Below are 15,547 nucleotides of genomic sequence, written 5' to 3'. Positions count from 1 at the left end.
TGTCAGCTGGTGCCCACACAAGCTAATGTTCAGTGGCTATATCCCAGCTGCTTAAATGCATCCCAACTGTCTGATTGGCTAATTCACTCACCAGGTAACTAGCCAATTATTTGACTAGCTAACATATTTATTTGCTAACCCCTGAGCTACGTGATTTCCCCTCGGAGATCGATCGATTGCTCTATCGGTCTATCTCTAGCCAGTGTTGCATGAACTGTTCCTGACGACCGGCACAGGATGGTTGTCTGCCCCACCTGCTAACGGGCTAATTAAATACTGAACTGTGTTAGCTGTCTGGTTTCCCAACATGGCTACAGACTAACGTCCTATTGGCTGATTGTCTGACTGGGAAACAAAGTGACTGATGAACTGGTCAGCTTCACAACCAGCTAAGTGGCTAACAGGCTAACTGGGAGGTGAAAGTGACAAACTGGGCACAGTGTAAAGGGTGGAGATCCAGTGACAGGGCTGTCGGTGCTGCCAGGCCTCCTGCGGAGGATTAGGGTCATGAGCAGTCAGCTCTAATTCAGAGCGACACTCAGCCAGACATGATCCAAACACCGCTAATAAGCAGAGCGGTGAGAAGCAGGTCACTTTCAACAGGAGGGCTCGCCAAATTCAAGCTGTCATAACCAGTGTGTGGGCGTGTGTGTGTGTGTGTTTGTGTGTGTGTGTGTGTTTGTGTGCATGTGTTCAGCAGGATGTTGAGCTGGGTGGTTAAAGTCGTTCCCCAGCCGCCTGAGAATCACTCCAAAAAGACTGACGAGCAGAAGCCCCCCGAGGAGGTGAAGCCAGCTGCGGCCCCGCCCCCTGCCGCGGCCCCGCCTCCTGCACCTGTAAGCCACACCCACTGTGTTCTTCAGTGACATATTTGATTATTGAGCTGAAAAAGGGATCTAGCAGCACAGGAGGCTGCAGTCTGTCTGACATGTGTTTGTGGTCCAACAGGAGAAGAAGGTGACGTTTCAAGCCGAGTGTAAGAATGAAGGTGAGGTCACACACTGACATCATGAGCCGATGACATCACTTCTGTTCATTAATCGTCACTGTTTGACTGACAGCTCCAAAAGCCGACAAACCCAAAGAAGACGTCCAGGCAGTGGCGGGAAACGGGTGAGTCGCACTGTGCCACCACGCAACGCCCGTTGAGTTCAGATAAGAACGATCAGCTGTCTGCTCTCATGTCTCCACTCTGATCATCTAACGCACTCTTGTGTCCTCAGCGCGGCACCCGGGTCTCAGGCCGGCGTGCTGACCTGGATCAGCAGCGCTCTGCCACAACCGGCCGTCTCCCCAAAACTTAGCCGAGCCAACTCCACCACCTCCACCACCAAGGTAAGGGCCGGGACCCCGGCAGGGTCAGAGTGCAGCTCAGACACAACAGACACACAACAGACACACACAGATGTGGTCAGCTGACTGACGCTGCCTGACGTTTCCTCTGTTTTCTCCTGCTGTCTGCTCTCAGGAGGATCCTCCAGCCCCGAGGTGAGTGTCTGTCTGTCCAGCCTGATCATCAGCCTCATCAATCAATACATTGATTACCTGATCTAGTCTGCCAATACCTGATCAGGATCAGATATGCAGTGTGACACAGATCAGTTAACTTCATCATTTTGCATTAATGTTGCTGTTTCTTCCTCCTATGAACAGTAAACCTGAGGACGAGTGAGTAACAGTGAGCTGCCAAATACCGAGCTGCTTTATTACCAACCACAAGGCTGACTGCCAAATACTGAGCTGCTTTATTAACCATTTAGAGACAGGATGCCAAATACTGAGCCACTTTATTAACCATTTAGAGACAGGATGCCAAATACTGAGCCGCTTTATTAACCATTTAGAAACAGGATGCCAAATACTGAGCCGCTTTATTAACCATTTAGAAACAGGATGCCAAATACTGAGCCGCTTTATTGCCAAGTAAAAGGCTGCCTGCCAAATACTGAGCTGCTTCATCAACCCTTCACTAAGCTCTGCTGTCTGCAGCGCCCTCTAGTGTCCACTGACAGGAACAGATTCTGTGTTCTGTACAGGAAGGGGATGATTGCGTGGATCTCTCATGGTTTGGAGAAAGTTGTTCCACAGCCAGATCAGAAGTCCAAAGACGTGTCTGCAGCTGAACTGCCGCAGTCACAGCCGCAGCCACAGCCGCCGCCGCCGCCAGAACCGGAGGTACGTCAGCACGTCAAAGACATTTCCCTTTAAGCACTGCATGGCTTCATATGACCCATGGTGCACTCGCTGATGCTGAGTCTAGTTTTAATGATCAATACGGCCTCCTGCCACCAGAGGGGGCTCAAGATGTCGTGTCGGCCATCTTTAAATACAGTCTGTGAACACAGAGATCTTTTAAAGAGAATGACCGGGGAGTCCAGTGTGTCACTGTCACATCCACTGGGAGGCACTTCAGACTGACACACAACTCACGTGTTTCATTCTGTCTTATGTTAAACATATCAAAGTGTAACATTTCCCACGATGCCTCAGAGCCAGCGTGGAGGTTGTTCAGCACCACAGACAGTCCTGATTGTCTCTGGCACCACCTGCTGGTCATGTGTTGTCATGTTCTTTTGTTAATGTGTCCTGTTTCCCGTCAGGTGCGTCCTCCAGCAGCAGCTCCTGGTAAGGAACATTCCTGCAGACATTGATCGGGTTTTAGCTGCTAATCAGTCAATCAATCGATCGCTTGTTTCCTGTCTCAGCAGCTCCAGAGCTGCCAGTCAGTGCAGTGAAGACGGAGTCAGATCAACAGGACAACAAGGCGTCCCCACCCAGGTCAGCTGATTCACATTCACACTCTGATAAAAAGGGGGCAAAGCAGCGATCTAAGGCTTATTCTGAATATTTCCCCCCACACTCCAGGGGGCGCTGCAGGAAGAAGGTGATAAAAGGCTGCGTGTTGTGTTAGCTGAATGCTTGTGTGTCTGTGTGCTTCACAGCATGTTAGATTGGATCAAGCAGGAGATCGTGAAGGTGGTTCCTCAGCCGGAGCTCCACCCAAACCAGAAGACTGAAGCTCCAGCAGCTAAAGGTGTCTTCACATGTTCATCCATCCAACACTGTTACTGTAGAGCCTTCACTAATCTGATCATCTGCTGCTTCCAACAGAAGCTCCAACATCACCACCCACCTCCAAACCAGCCTCAGAGACAGACAAGTAAGTCATGTCTCATTTCACGGTCTGTCTGTCTGCAGAGGACAGTGTGTAGTTCCTGTCCCTGCCTGTAGAGCACAGTGTGTAGTTCCTGTCTCTTCCTGCACATAGAGCTGTTTCTGATTCCTGTTTTCTTCCCCAGGTCCACCAAAGAAGCGGATCAGCAGCCAAAGTAGGTGGTGTAGTGTCTCCTGTGTGTCGTCCTGACGGTCGTGTCTCTTGTTGGTCATAGCTAGCTTAGCTTAGCCTCGGCTTATACATGCAGCTGACAGCAGCTGTCGATGTGTGCACGCTCAGTTAGACTCTGATGGTGTGTTTGTTGTGTTCACAGCATGGTGGGCTGGATCGTTAACGGGATCGGCCGCATGTTGCCTCAGCCGGTCCAGAAGCCGGTGAGTCTCTGTCAGAACTCTGCTGTCAGGTCAGCTGACCATCACTGAACATGTCATTTGTTTCCCTCAGGATGGAGGAAGTGATGAGGTGCAGGCGGGTAAGTACATCCACACGTCTGACACTTCACACCGACAGTCAGAATCACAGTGAAATCCACGTCCATCTAAAGCTCAAAGAACCAGAGCAGCATGCCTTAGGCTGCCTTAGATGGCCTCAGGGGCCTCAGGCAGCCTCAGACGGCCTCAGGCAGCCTTAGACAGCCTCAGGGGCCTCAGGTGGCCTCAGGTGGCCAGGCGGCCTCAGATGGCTTCAGACGAGTTTAGACAGCCAGATGTTCCTTCACCAGACAGCCTCAGTCCTCAGTCTGCTTCTGACTGCTCTGAACTCTCCGAGGCTCTAACACACACAGCCCGGTGCTGACCCGGTGCTGACTGGGTGTCCACAGACCCCAGAACCAAACCCTAGTAACGAGCACTGAGGACTGCCTGGTGGTTTGGACCATAAATAGCTGGTTTACAGTCCTGAATCTTTTTAAAATAAAACTTCCTGAACAGAGCAGAGCCTCAGTGACTGCAGTTCATTCTTCTGACTTTAAACACCAGCTGGGCGGCGTCTGCTGCCCTCCGGTGGTTGGATTGGTGCGCTGCAGTGACACTGTGAGCTGTGTGGTGCTGTTTCTCTGTAACTCACTGCTGAGCTGATTGATTGGTTGATTGGTGGATGGGTTTGCTGGCTTGCTGTAGTGATGGCAGGCCTTGGTGTCAGTGCTGAGGCGGACTCTAACCGGGCTGCTCTCCTCCTTCTGTTTCAGGCAAAAATAAATAACAGGAGAAGGAAGAGCGGGACAGAGTCGCTCACACTGACACTTTAAGTGACTGACGGACACTCAGAGCAGTCTGTGGTTCAGGCCTGTAGAGCTCACAGAGCTGCACGGCTTTTTGTTTCTGCACAGCCAGCACATTTCAGCCCCAAACTGAAACAAGAAACCAGATTGATCCAGTTACTTTAGTCTGCCTGACATAGCTGATGAGGACGAGGAAGTGTTTCACGCGCCGCCCCCTCAGGGACGACCTGCAGCTTACGCACTGATTACTCTGCTGCTGGTGCTACTTCATACAGGACACTCGACTAGACACAGATCTGGACCAGGCACAGTCCGCTACTGCTGTTTGCTTTGTAAACAAGATTAATGGCAGCTAACGCAGAGCAAACAATCCAGGAGACATGCTGCTGAATGTTCCGAAATAAAGACAGTATGTGGGAAAACACAAGGCTTCTGTTGGCTGGTGTCTTTTTATTGTACACAAAAATCAATCAATCAATCAATCAATCAATCAATCAATCAATCAATTGATCAATCAACCAATGTAATCAATCAATCAATCAATCAAGTGATCAATCAAGCAATCCACCGATCGACCAGTTCACTGTTATTTGTCATATATATGCACACATGGAGGACGTGTTTTTGTAGGCTAACCCTGGCGTTAGCATCAGCACCAAGTCCACTTTAACCACGCCTCATTGGACCCCCGTCACACGGGGCGCTTTAGCCCGTCTCCTCCTCTGCTTCTGCCAGCTGCTTCGCTGCCACCTCCACCCAGCTCCTCCTCTCTGATTGTATGTCGTTGTTGTCACTGATGCTCCACCAAATATCAAAACACATTTTACATTAAGACCATTTTTGATCTTTGCAGTAAATAATTTTCACAAATTTGACTGAAAATACAGAACTTCCTGTAAGCATGATTAGCTCTGCTAGATCATGGAGGCCTGTGGGGGTTGACTCACTTGGAGCCAGCCTCTAGTGGACAGAGCCTCGGAGGTTGATGCTGTGACCTCTTCCACAGAGCGCCTGTCCTCGTAGCCACAATTCTTTAGAGTCCCAGAACTTTTGTGAAAAGTTCTATTTACAACAAATATTGAAGCCTGTAGAATCTGGGCCCAGAAACCAGGTACTGTACTGGCGGATGCTGGGAGGCGGTTCACCATCAGATCCACACAAAGGTCAGAACGCCCTCATGACTCGCCGTAGATTGATTTAAATCAGATTTTATGAAGCAGAATGAAAAACTCAAACACCACTGATGACTGTTAAAAGACGTCAACCCAAAATATCTTTAAGAGGCTTTCAGCAGCCACACAAGTCCAAAAACATCCAGAAAGTCAGATCTTAGTTCAGACGGACCTCTGCCGAGGTCTGCCTCAGTAATGAACACTGGCTTCACCTACTCAGACACGTACATGCAGATAAACATTAGCCTTGCTCTTCCTGCCATGTGGTGTTCAGTCAGCTTCAAGCCGAACAGGACAGACCTGGTGCTGGAGGATGTGGATCAGGACGAGAATCAGCACCCACCAAAAAAGGAGGTAAGGAGTACTAAAGTCTACATCCTAGCACTGATAGAAACAACTGTGGTACTGCCGCTAGCAAAACCAGTACCAGAGCACCACGGCTCCCATTGTTAGCATGTCCCAAAAGCTATCCCGGTAGTACCAGGGTAGTACCAGGGTAAGCACTGGTCCACAGGTATGAAGCATGAACCACAGTCCTGTGAGGTCCATAGTAGTGTGGCTTCAGCGGAAGCAGCAGTCAACATGATAAAACAGTAGTACCAGAGACCCTGAATAACACAAGGAAGGGCCCTACCAGGGCACTATCCTGGAGTCCTCTGTAGTACCAGAAAGAGCAGCGATCCATGTAGAAGAGTACCAAGGCAGTACAAGTAAAGCCAGAATCCAGAGTTCAGGACCACAGGGTTAGAAGTCTGATGGTAGTTCAGCACTAGCACTACTTCTTCTTCTGTGGCTGCCCACAGACTGAAGCCACAGAGACTCCAAAGATGGACGACATGGAGCAGGAGGCGGTCCTGGCTCACGTGGAGAAAAGGTCAGCAGGCTCGCTCTGACTCGTCGGTTCTTTGTTCCTTTGGTCTGATGTGTGTTGTAAGAGTTAAAACCGGTAGTTTTGTCCTGTTGCAGGCTGCAGCAGGAGCGCCTGGAGGCGGCTCGCATAGCTGAGGAGATGGCCTGGAAGGCAGCAGAGGAAGCGGTCCGACAACTGGAGGAGGAGCATTCCGCTAAGATAGTCATAGAAACGCTGCCAGAGTCCAACGAGCAGTAAGTCACATGACCGGAGCACATCAGTTCAGAAACCCTGCACAGTTTGACCGATGACTGCTGGCTGTCCCACAGACTGCCCAACATCCTGGAGGAAGAAAATGAGGACGATCCAGAGTGAGTCCATCTTTGTGAACCCCACTCTGCTGAGCTGTGGGAACTCCTCCTAGCTGACTCACACTTCCTCTGGCATCCCTCTGCAGCCTCAGATTATGGTCGCCTGCAGACAGAATGTCTTTGATTTCTAGAAAAGTGTTTTTAATGTCTCAGTCTGACCTGATTTGGACCACACGTTGTCCTGGTCCTATGGCTGGTCTTTTCGACCAGCGGCTGCTGACAGTTTTAGAGTTGAAGCTGCAGACCTGCTTAGTTTGACTGGCCGCTGCGCTCTGCTTGACTCTGACGCTGCCTTGACGAGCTGAACTGTCTGACAGGGACTCTCCATCTCGTTTTCCTGCACACTGTCCAGATTGCAAAACCTGCAGGAGGACAGTGAGGACAGCACAGACAATAGGAAGGAAAATGAAGTGACAGAGGAAAAAAACCAAAGATCTGTTGAGGAGAAGAGAAAACTGTAAGTTCAGCCATGAGTAGATAAAAGCTTGAGGGATGCTGTCAGAACCCGTGACTTTTAGAGCTCTGTATGAAACTCAAAGACTCACGGTCATCCTGCACAGAAACCTGCAGAGCCTGTCCTCTTGCACCACCAGCTTTGACTTGTTATGGCTTTTAGAGCACACCGAAGACCCGTTCCTCAGCACAGCATCAGGATGTTGGACTCAGCCTCCACAACCTGGGTGCAGTTTCTAAAGAGCTAGAGATAGAAAGATAGAAAGATAGAGATCAGCTCAAAGCAGGGCAGCTGCTTCTGGTTTGGGTACCTTGTAAGGATGGGTGCCTCCCTTTAGGGGTTTACCAGGGACAGCTGTCTCTCCACCGAGAATCTCTGGTGTCTCTGCTCCCCCTTCAGGTTGTACCTGACACTGAAGGTTCTGAGGACTTTGTTCTGTAAATCATTCTTGGCTCCAGACTCAGCTGGCTTTCTATAAACCTTCAAGTCCTCCTTAATCATGGTTTAGTGTATACCGTCCAACCATTGACCCAAACAGCGCAGTACATTGTGGCACCATGTTTAGACTGTCCAGGCCACCCAGGAACAGGTATCTGAGCCTTGCTGTCCCCAGTGAGGGATGCATAGTACCTCCAGTTCATGCTAACTGGACCAGGTGCCATGACACAAGGCAGCGGTAGATGATCCAGCCCCTCAGAGATCGTCGTTCTACTCTCTGGTCTGGTTCTTGTTTGTTTCTCGGGGGTGTTGTCCGGGAATGAGGGCGGGTCTTTGGTTCTAGATAGTTTAGAGTTGGCCATGGTCTTTGTCTGCCGGTGTGTGGTGCTGCTTCCTCTGTGTCTGTGTGATTAAACTTTATTCTGTTTTGTTGCTTTCTGCAAACTTTCCTTCTCTGACACAGGGCAGATTTTAAAAGGTAGGTCTCCTCACTGTGAGTCAGTCCATGTGTCCGCCGCAGGACACAGCCCCTGAACTGGGACACAGCTGCAGTTTTTGTGAATGAGACACGTTGAAGCCACCATGAGTGGTCTTCTTCTCTGAACACCAGCAGTGGGAGGATCTGGAGGTCCACTTTGCTCTGCTTTATTGTCCTCCACCAGGAGCCTGCTAGACGTCGGTCCAGCTCAGAGCGATGCTGAAGCAGTGGACAAGGACTCTGAAGCTCCAGAAGAAGTCACGCCTTCTTCAACAGATGCAGAACCAGCATCAGAGAGGAGAGACCTGGAGAGTCCAGTCTCCCAACTCATCACCCAGCAACCAGAACCACAGCCCCCAGAGGTCACGCCCATCACCACAGAAAAGGTAAAAGGGTTTAGGGCCTCCTCTGTTCTGAAGAGTTTTCTTCACTGAGGAGTCAGAACATGAAGACCTGTTACAGACTACTGCTGGGCTCTGACCAGATCAAGTCCTGGGATATATTAGACAGTGAACGATCATTTGAGCCACTTTTACAGGGACCACTCCTTCAGTCTTTCTGAGGAGCTACTGGTCAGGCCTCCCAACAGGAACCAGACCCAAGGTTTGGTTCTGGAACATTTACAGTTCCATCTATGCCAACGTACCAGAAACCGAACGTGGCTTCAGGGTTTGGTGCATCAGTGCATGTCCTGAAACATGGAGAAACATGGAGAGCTCTGTGGGAGCCCCCTCTGTCAGCACTCACAGTTGTTTTTTTTAAATCCTCATAAGGTGTGAAAGGACTCTTTGCTTCTTTCTTCTCAGACCAGTGGTACAGAACCAGCCACAGAAGCAGGTGGATGTGGAGGTGAGACCCAGATAAACAGCGAGGATCTGTTAGAGTTCTGTTCAGGTTTGAGTTTCACGCTCAGATCTTGTGAACTTCTCATCTTGCCTCTGATGTTTCTCGTGCAGTTCCAGACATTTGCTCTCCGATAACCAGCTTTTTGCTTCGATTCCCGCACGCCGCTGAATGTCTGGAGAGCTGCAGGAAGCTGATTCATGACCATAACCTCACCCCTCCCAGGCTGTCCATGCCGACCCCGCCGCCAGAGCTTGCCATCCTGACCAAGGAGCTGTCGCAGCTCCCCAAGCAGGCGCAGCAGTGCTGCACGAGCATCGTCAGCCGCCTCAGAAGCTTTCACTCCATCTCCCAGCAGCCTGAACAGCCTTAAGCCCCGCCCCCTTGCTGCAGACTCCTAGAAAACCCTAATAGTCTCATTTTTGTAGATCCAAACCTCTAAAGTGCCAAACAACAACAAACTGCTCATCCCACATCCTCCTCAGCAGTCCTCCCATCATGCCCTGCAGCTCTGCCCTGCTTCAGCTGCCAGCTAACCTCAGGTGACCTCACAGCAGGTGCATGTTTGTTCAGGCAGGAACATTTGGTGGACAGAGTGCTGTGTCAAATGAAGCGTCCACCACTGTCCACACAGCTGTCTTCTTTGTGTCTCAGCCCCGCTGCTGAAGGTGGAGGATGTGGATCAGGATGTGGGGCAGAAAAGAGTCTTGAAAATCCCCCAAATTATCACAACCCCAGAACCAGGGTCCACCATGCTGATGGCCCCAGAGCACAGGTGGGTGGCACCATGAGACAGGGCGCAAGGTCAGAGCGTTACATACATGTCTCCTCCATGTTTCCTTCTCATGTGTCCATGCTCTCCTCATTTGCAGTGTTGCAGGTGATTTGTCTGGAGATGAGGAAGATGAGGAACTGCTGAGGGCTGGTCTGAAGACCTGGTCCAGTCAGGGAGACCTGTTGACTGCAGATGGAGAGTGAGACAACCCACACGCAGACACACTTGAGCTTCTTCCTCCTCCGTCCCCCATGTTTACTCTTTTTGTCCTACAGGTTGCGTCCTCTTTCAGCAGCCAGTGTCGGCAGCGTCGTGATCCAGGACCGCCTGAGCGAGCTGGTCAGGCTGTTTAAAGGTCGCACAGAACGGCAGAAGGAACGACTGGGGGACCCGGACGAATCAGAGGAGGAGAGCCCCTCAGCCTGTACGTCTGCAGAATGCAAACAGGTAAACCCATCGGTCTAAAACTGTCTAAATCAAAGAATTCTGATTCTGATCCCTGCAGCTCCGACCAAAGCCCCACCTCCACCTCCTCCCCCGCCTCCCCCAGGAGAGGAGAAGAAGGAAGAGACGGCACCAGCAGGAGAAGAAGACGACGATGAGCTGGACCTCCACTTTGAACTTCTGGGACATCCGGTCAAAATTCCCAAACTGTTCAAAGTCCCGCGGATGCCTGACTGGCTCCGAGCCATAGTGGGGTACCGCCTACCCTCCAGCATCGACCCCTTCACCGGTGAGCAGGTTCACCCCAGTGACATCACATAAAACAACCCTGAACACACTGTAACAAACTGTAAGACCCCACAGGAATCCACTGGGTAGCGAATGACCATTACTGCTGGCTGTTTAGATAGATTGTTGTCAGAAGAATCAAAAGGATGCTACATTAACTAGCTTGTTGTAGCTAAGTAGTGCTAGCTGGCTAGGCTTAGCTTTGTGATATTTGAGTGGATGTGATAGTTGGCTAGCTTTAGCCTTTCTCACCAGCAGGTGGTGCTACAGTAAAGGCTTACACCTGGTGGAAAACACTTCCTGCTTTTCTGTCACTGTTGATGATCCATGTTTTGAGCTGTCAGTCAGCCATTTTGACCTCTGGGCTCCGCCTCCACAGATCTGATCTATGTGATCTGGCTGTTCTTCGTGGTGGCAGCGTGGAACTGGAACGTGTGGCTGATCCCTGTCCGCTGGGCTTTCCCCTACCAAACCCCCGAAAACATCCACCTGTGGCTGCTGGCCGACTACACCTGTGACTTCATCTACATCCTGGACATCCTGGTCATGCAGCCCCGGCTGCAGTTTGTCCGCGGAGGAGACATTGTGGTGAGCACAGATCAACAACCAAACTAAACCATCTTCATCATTTAGTGACGTTCAGCTCAGATTAACCCTCTCTGTGTCTGACAGTGTGACAAAAAGGACATGAGGGAACACTACATGACCACCGAGAGGTTCAAGGTCAGGACAGATCTGTAAAACATCTCTTTGTATGTCCATTACAATCAGACGTAACATGTGGTGTGTGCTGGGCGCTTTGCAGATGGACATCATCAGTCTGTTTCCCATGGAGGTCCTCTATTATTTCACCGGCGTGAACTCTCTGCTCAGATTCCCCCGGCTGCTGAAGGTGAGCAGGAGCTTGCAGCCTCACATCACTGTGATGACGCACAGCTGACGCTTGTTTTCCTCTCTCAGTACATGGTCTTCTCCGAGTTCAACGACAGGATGGAAGCTGTGATGAAGAAAGCGTACATCTACAGGTGAGGAAGGATCTCCAACACGCCAGGCCTGTAGGGGGTGCTGCTCCTCGCATCCGTGCAGGTGTCCTCACTTTTGAACTGACTCTTTGTTGTGTCTCAGGGTGATCCGAACCTCCACCTACCTGCTGTACTCTCTGCACATCAACGCCTGTCTCTTCTACTGGGGCTCCGACTATGAAGGACTCGGATCCACCAAGTGGGTCTACAACGGAAAGGGCAATGCGTAAGAACGTCTCTGTGTTCTTACTGAATATCTGTAGTGTGAGTCTGTGTGAGTCTGTGTGTCAGAGCTGTGGTTGTGTTTTCACACAGGTATATCCGCTGTTACTACTTTGCTGTGAAGACGCTGATCACCATCGGAGGACTGCCAGACCCCACCACCGTCTTTGAGATCTGCTTCCAGCTCATCAACTATTTTGTTGGTGTCTTTGCGTTCTCCATCATGATCGGTCAGGTCAGTTAGACTGCGCACTGATGCGGGTTCAGGTCCTCTTCAGGTGGGTGAGGTCATCTCTAACGAGTCCTTTCGGGTTCTTGTTGTTCTGGTCTCAGATGAGGGACGTAGTCGGAGCAGCAACAGCCGGTGAGAACTATTACCGCGCCTGTATGGACAGCACCATCAAGTACATGACCTCCTACAACATCCCAGCAGAGGTCCAGAACCGCATCAAGACTTGGTACGACTACACCTGGATGAGCCAGGGCATGCTGGGTAAGGAGAAACAAAACGCTGCCATACACAGACAAGAACCTGGACCCTAAACGCCTCGCTCTGAGTTCTCGGTCACTCTGAGTGCTGTGATGTTTCCTCTGCAGATGAGCAAGAGCTGCTGATCCAGCTTCCTGCTAAGATGAGGCTGGACATCGCCGTGGACGTCAACTACGCCATCGTCAGTAAGGTCGCCCTGTTTCAGGTCAGACACACAAACCAGGAGGAACAACCCTGACAGAGCCTTTAAATATGAACTGCTTTACTTACTGTGTGTGTGTGTGTGTCTCAGGGCTGTGACAGGCAGATGGTGTTCGACATGCTGACCAGACTGAAATCTGTTGTGTATCTGCCCGGAGACTTTGTCTGTAAAAAGGTGAGAACACACACCGGCTGAGCTGTCAGAGCTGTACTGAGCTGAGCTAATGTGTGTGTGTGTGTGTTTCAGGGGGAGATCGGCAGGGAAATGTACATCATTAAACAGGGGGAGGTTCAGGTGGTGGGCGGTCCTGACCTGCAGACGGTGTTTGTCACCATCAGAGCTGGATCGGTGTTTGGAGAGATCAGGTCAGCTGCTTCCTGTCATCCTGTTAGCCGATTAAAACACTGAATGTGGGGCAGCCACAGATCAATACCGACCACACTCATTGTTTATTTTTCATTTTTAACTGAGCTCATCAGTCCAACATGTAAAGAAACGGTTTTTAATAAAGGAGGTCTGGGAGAATACTGCAAATGACCAGGACAGGGTCAAAACCTCCGTCTGCAGGAGGAGTCCACTGATCTGCAGTCACCACGAGTGACCACAGGGGGGTGGTGATGTGTCAGAGTAAAAACCTTCATTGATTTTGTTGATTAGAAAAGTGATCAGAGGTTTTGATCACACAGCAGGGGGCGCTACTAGTGCTCAGTCACCCAGCTGCATCTGGCTCCACCTTAGGACAAACGGAACTTTGTGAGTCTGACAGCTGTCTCTCTCTCTCTCTCTCTCTCTCTCTCTCTCTGTCTTCTCTCTGATTGGTCAGTCTGCTGGCCGGAGGCGGAGGAAACCGCCGCACAGCCAACGTGAAGGCACACGGCTTCGCCAACCTCTTCATCCTGGATAAGAAGGACCTGGCTGAGATTCTGGTGCATTACCCCGAGTCCCAGAAACTCCTCCGCAAGAAGGCCAAGTAAGACAGAGAGCCCCCCTGATCCTGATCCAGATCCCTCCCTGTAGTGACACGGTTCAGGACCAGCAGGCCGCCTGTAATGAGCTCTGATGACTCAGAACCAACACAGCTGGGTTCATGGTCACCTTCTTAGCCATAATACCAGGAACACTTCCTGGTTCGTTCCTCTGCCTCCTCAGCTCTCTGTCCTCACACTCAGGATTAGACTCTAATCAGCTCACAGCGGTCACTCTACTTTGTGTCTGAGAATCGGGTCAGACCATCCTCCGCTTTATCTGCTCAGTCAGTCCATGGCGCTGCAGCAGAGCGGGTGGAGGTGCTGCAGGTGAGTCTGTAACCCACCAATGTGTCTCTGTGTTTGTGCAGGAAGATGCTGACGAAGGACAAGAAGCCAGAGAAGGAGGCGGGGAAAGAGGCAGCGGCCGTCATCCCGCCTCGCCCGGACACGCCCGAAATGTTCAAGGCAGCACTGAAGGTGGCGGAGCAGGCGGGTATCGAGGGACCCTTCATCAAGCTGAAGAAGGACTACAAACCGTCTGACAGCGGCGCAGAGGTACGTCAACACCATCAGCCCTCCCACTGTGAAGCTGCTGAGTGACCAGCAGGGGGCAGCAATGAGGTACAGGTGAGGCAGGAAGGGAGAGCGGAGGCAGGATGAGGGAATGAAGGAAGGGAGGGAGAGAAGGAAGGAAGGAAGAAGGGGAAGGGAAGGAGAGAAGGAAGGAAGGACGAAGGTGAAGGAGAAGAAGGAAGTCTGAAGGTGTGTCATCTCTCCTCCCCCCATCTTTACTCCTGTCTTTTGTCCACAGGGTCTGCCCTCCATCTCTCCGGTCCCACCCCCCTCTCGCGGCCCGGCGCTCCCCTGTCCCTCGTCCAGCTCCAGCTGACGGAGACGAAGCGGTGGCGGAGACGGCGGACAGCTCCGTCATCATCAGAATGACTCCGCGGCATGCGGGGGAGGAGGTGCTGACTGTGGAGGTGAAAGAGGAGGCGGAGAAGAAGGAGTGAGCTGACAGGAAGCCGCCTCCGACGAGGAGATGAGGGTTTCAGGAGGAGGACTTGTTTCTTCTTCTGTGGTGGATTCAGATGTTGTGATGTTCTTCGTGTATCTTTTCTTCTTTCTCTTCCTCTCCTCTTCATCCTCCTCTTCTGTTTATTGGAGCCATTTTCATGGAAGAAGAGAGATATGATTGGATGACTCCTGACAGTGGCGGCATCAGCAGATGCCCGCTGCAAACAGGAAGAGGCAGCGTGACGTCGCTGCTCTAACAGCCGTGTGGTGTCTCTGGGCTCCTGTAGTGCAGCGGGCTGCAGTACCGCCTCTGACCACACACTGGGGGTGCTGTTTCACCACCGGCTAGCTCAGTAAAAGACTCTAAAATGAGTAGTGTTACAGAGAATAATCTCCCAGAATCCCCCCCCCCCCCCCCCCCCCCCCCCCCCCCCCCCCGGTGGCCTTCAGTGAGCCGATCAGCTGGTAGTTGCAGATCAATAGTATCAATAAGGCTGCAGTGTGACACAGTGATCAGACAGCGGATGTGATTGATCTTCCTGCTCCACTGTGAGCTGATCCATACTGATGTCCTGATGGAGGACAGACAGCTCAAAGCAGGACAGCAGAGACGTCTGACCTGATCGGCCTGAGTCCAATACCTCACATCATCACATCACAGCAGAGCGCACGTTTAGAACTGTTATTCTATTTTGTTCAAAGCAGCAAAACCTTAGACAAAGCTGTAGATTTACTAGCTGCTAGAGGGCGCCACTGAGCTGAGTGTGTGTGTGTGTGTGAGCGTGTGTGTGTGTGAGCGTGTGCGAGAGAGAGTGTGTGTCTGTGTGTGTGTGTGTGTGTGTGTGAGCGTGTGTGTGTGTGAGCGTGTGCGAGAGAGAGTGTGTGTCTGTGTGTGTTTGTGTGTGTGTCTGTGTGTGTGTCTGTGTGTGTATGTGTGTGTGTCTGTGTGAGTGTGTGTGTGTGTTTACAGTTGTAGCAGGAAGTGCTCAGGAAGCAGAGGAAGCTCTTATTGTGTCGGCCTGAGAGGAAACAAAACTAGAAAAGGCGGGAAGCTGCAGGAAGCAGCAGGAAGCTGCAGGAAGCTTCGTCATCACGCCTGTTTCTGAGAGTAGAAGAAGAGTA

General features: G+C 51.3%; 1 protein-coding gene across 1 annotated transcript; it reads left to right on the top strand.

Annotated features, from left to right (window-relative positions):
• The first annotated feature begins 701 nt into the window (after positions 1-701).
• On the top strand, positions 702-14,421 carry LOC114433576 (cyclic nucleotide-gated cation channel beta-3). The gene is given in 39 exon segments (XM_075353397.1): positions 702-836; positions 949-988; positions 1,062-1,113; positions 1,224-1,335; positions 1,469-1,488; positions 1,654-1,668; positions 2,037-2,175; positions 2,601-2,625; positions 2,706-2,778; positions 2,943-3,034; positions 3,112-3,160; positions 3,300-3,329; positions 3,489-3,549; positions 3,620-3,647; positions 5,841-5,920; positions 6,370-6,440; positions 6,533-6,670; positions 6,746-6,787; positions 7,140-7,244; positions 8,342-8,543; positions 8,964-9,006; positions 9,655-9,775; positions 9,873-9,974; positions 10,051-10,199; positions 10,281-10,508; positions 10,887-11,095; positions 11,180-11,230; positions 11,313-11,399; positions 11,468-11,532; positions 11,633-11,755; positions 11,845-11,986; positions 12,085-12,244; positions 12,349-12,446; positions 12,534-12,617; positions 12,690-12,808; positions 13,267-13,413; positions 13,780-13,966; positions 14,223-14,257; positions 14,259-14,421. Coding segments are annotated over 39 exon segments (3,822 nt in total).
• Positions 14,422-15,547: the final 1,126 nt, after the last annotated feature.

The sequence above is a fragment of the Parambassis ranga genome, chromosome 3 (assembly GCF_900634625.1).
Source record: "Parambassis ranga chromosome 3, fParRan2.1, whole genome shotgun sequence".
In the NCBI taxonomy this organism is placed as follows: domain Eukaryota; kingdom Metazoa; phylum Chordata; class Actinopteri; family Ambassidae; genus Parambassis; species Parambassis ranga.
This window is presented reverse-complemented; position numbering and strand designations above follow the sequence as displayed.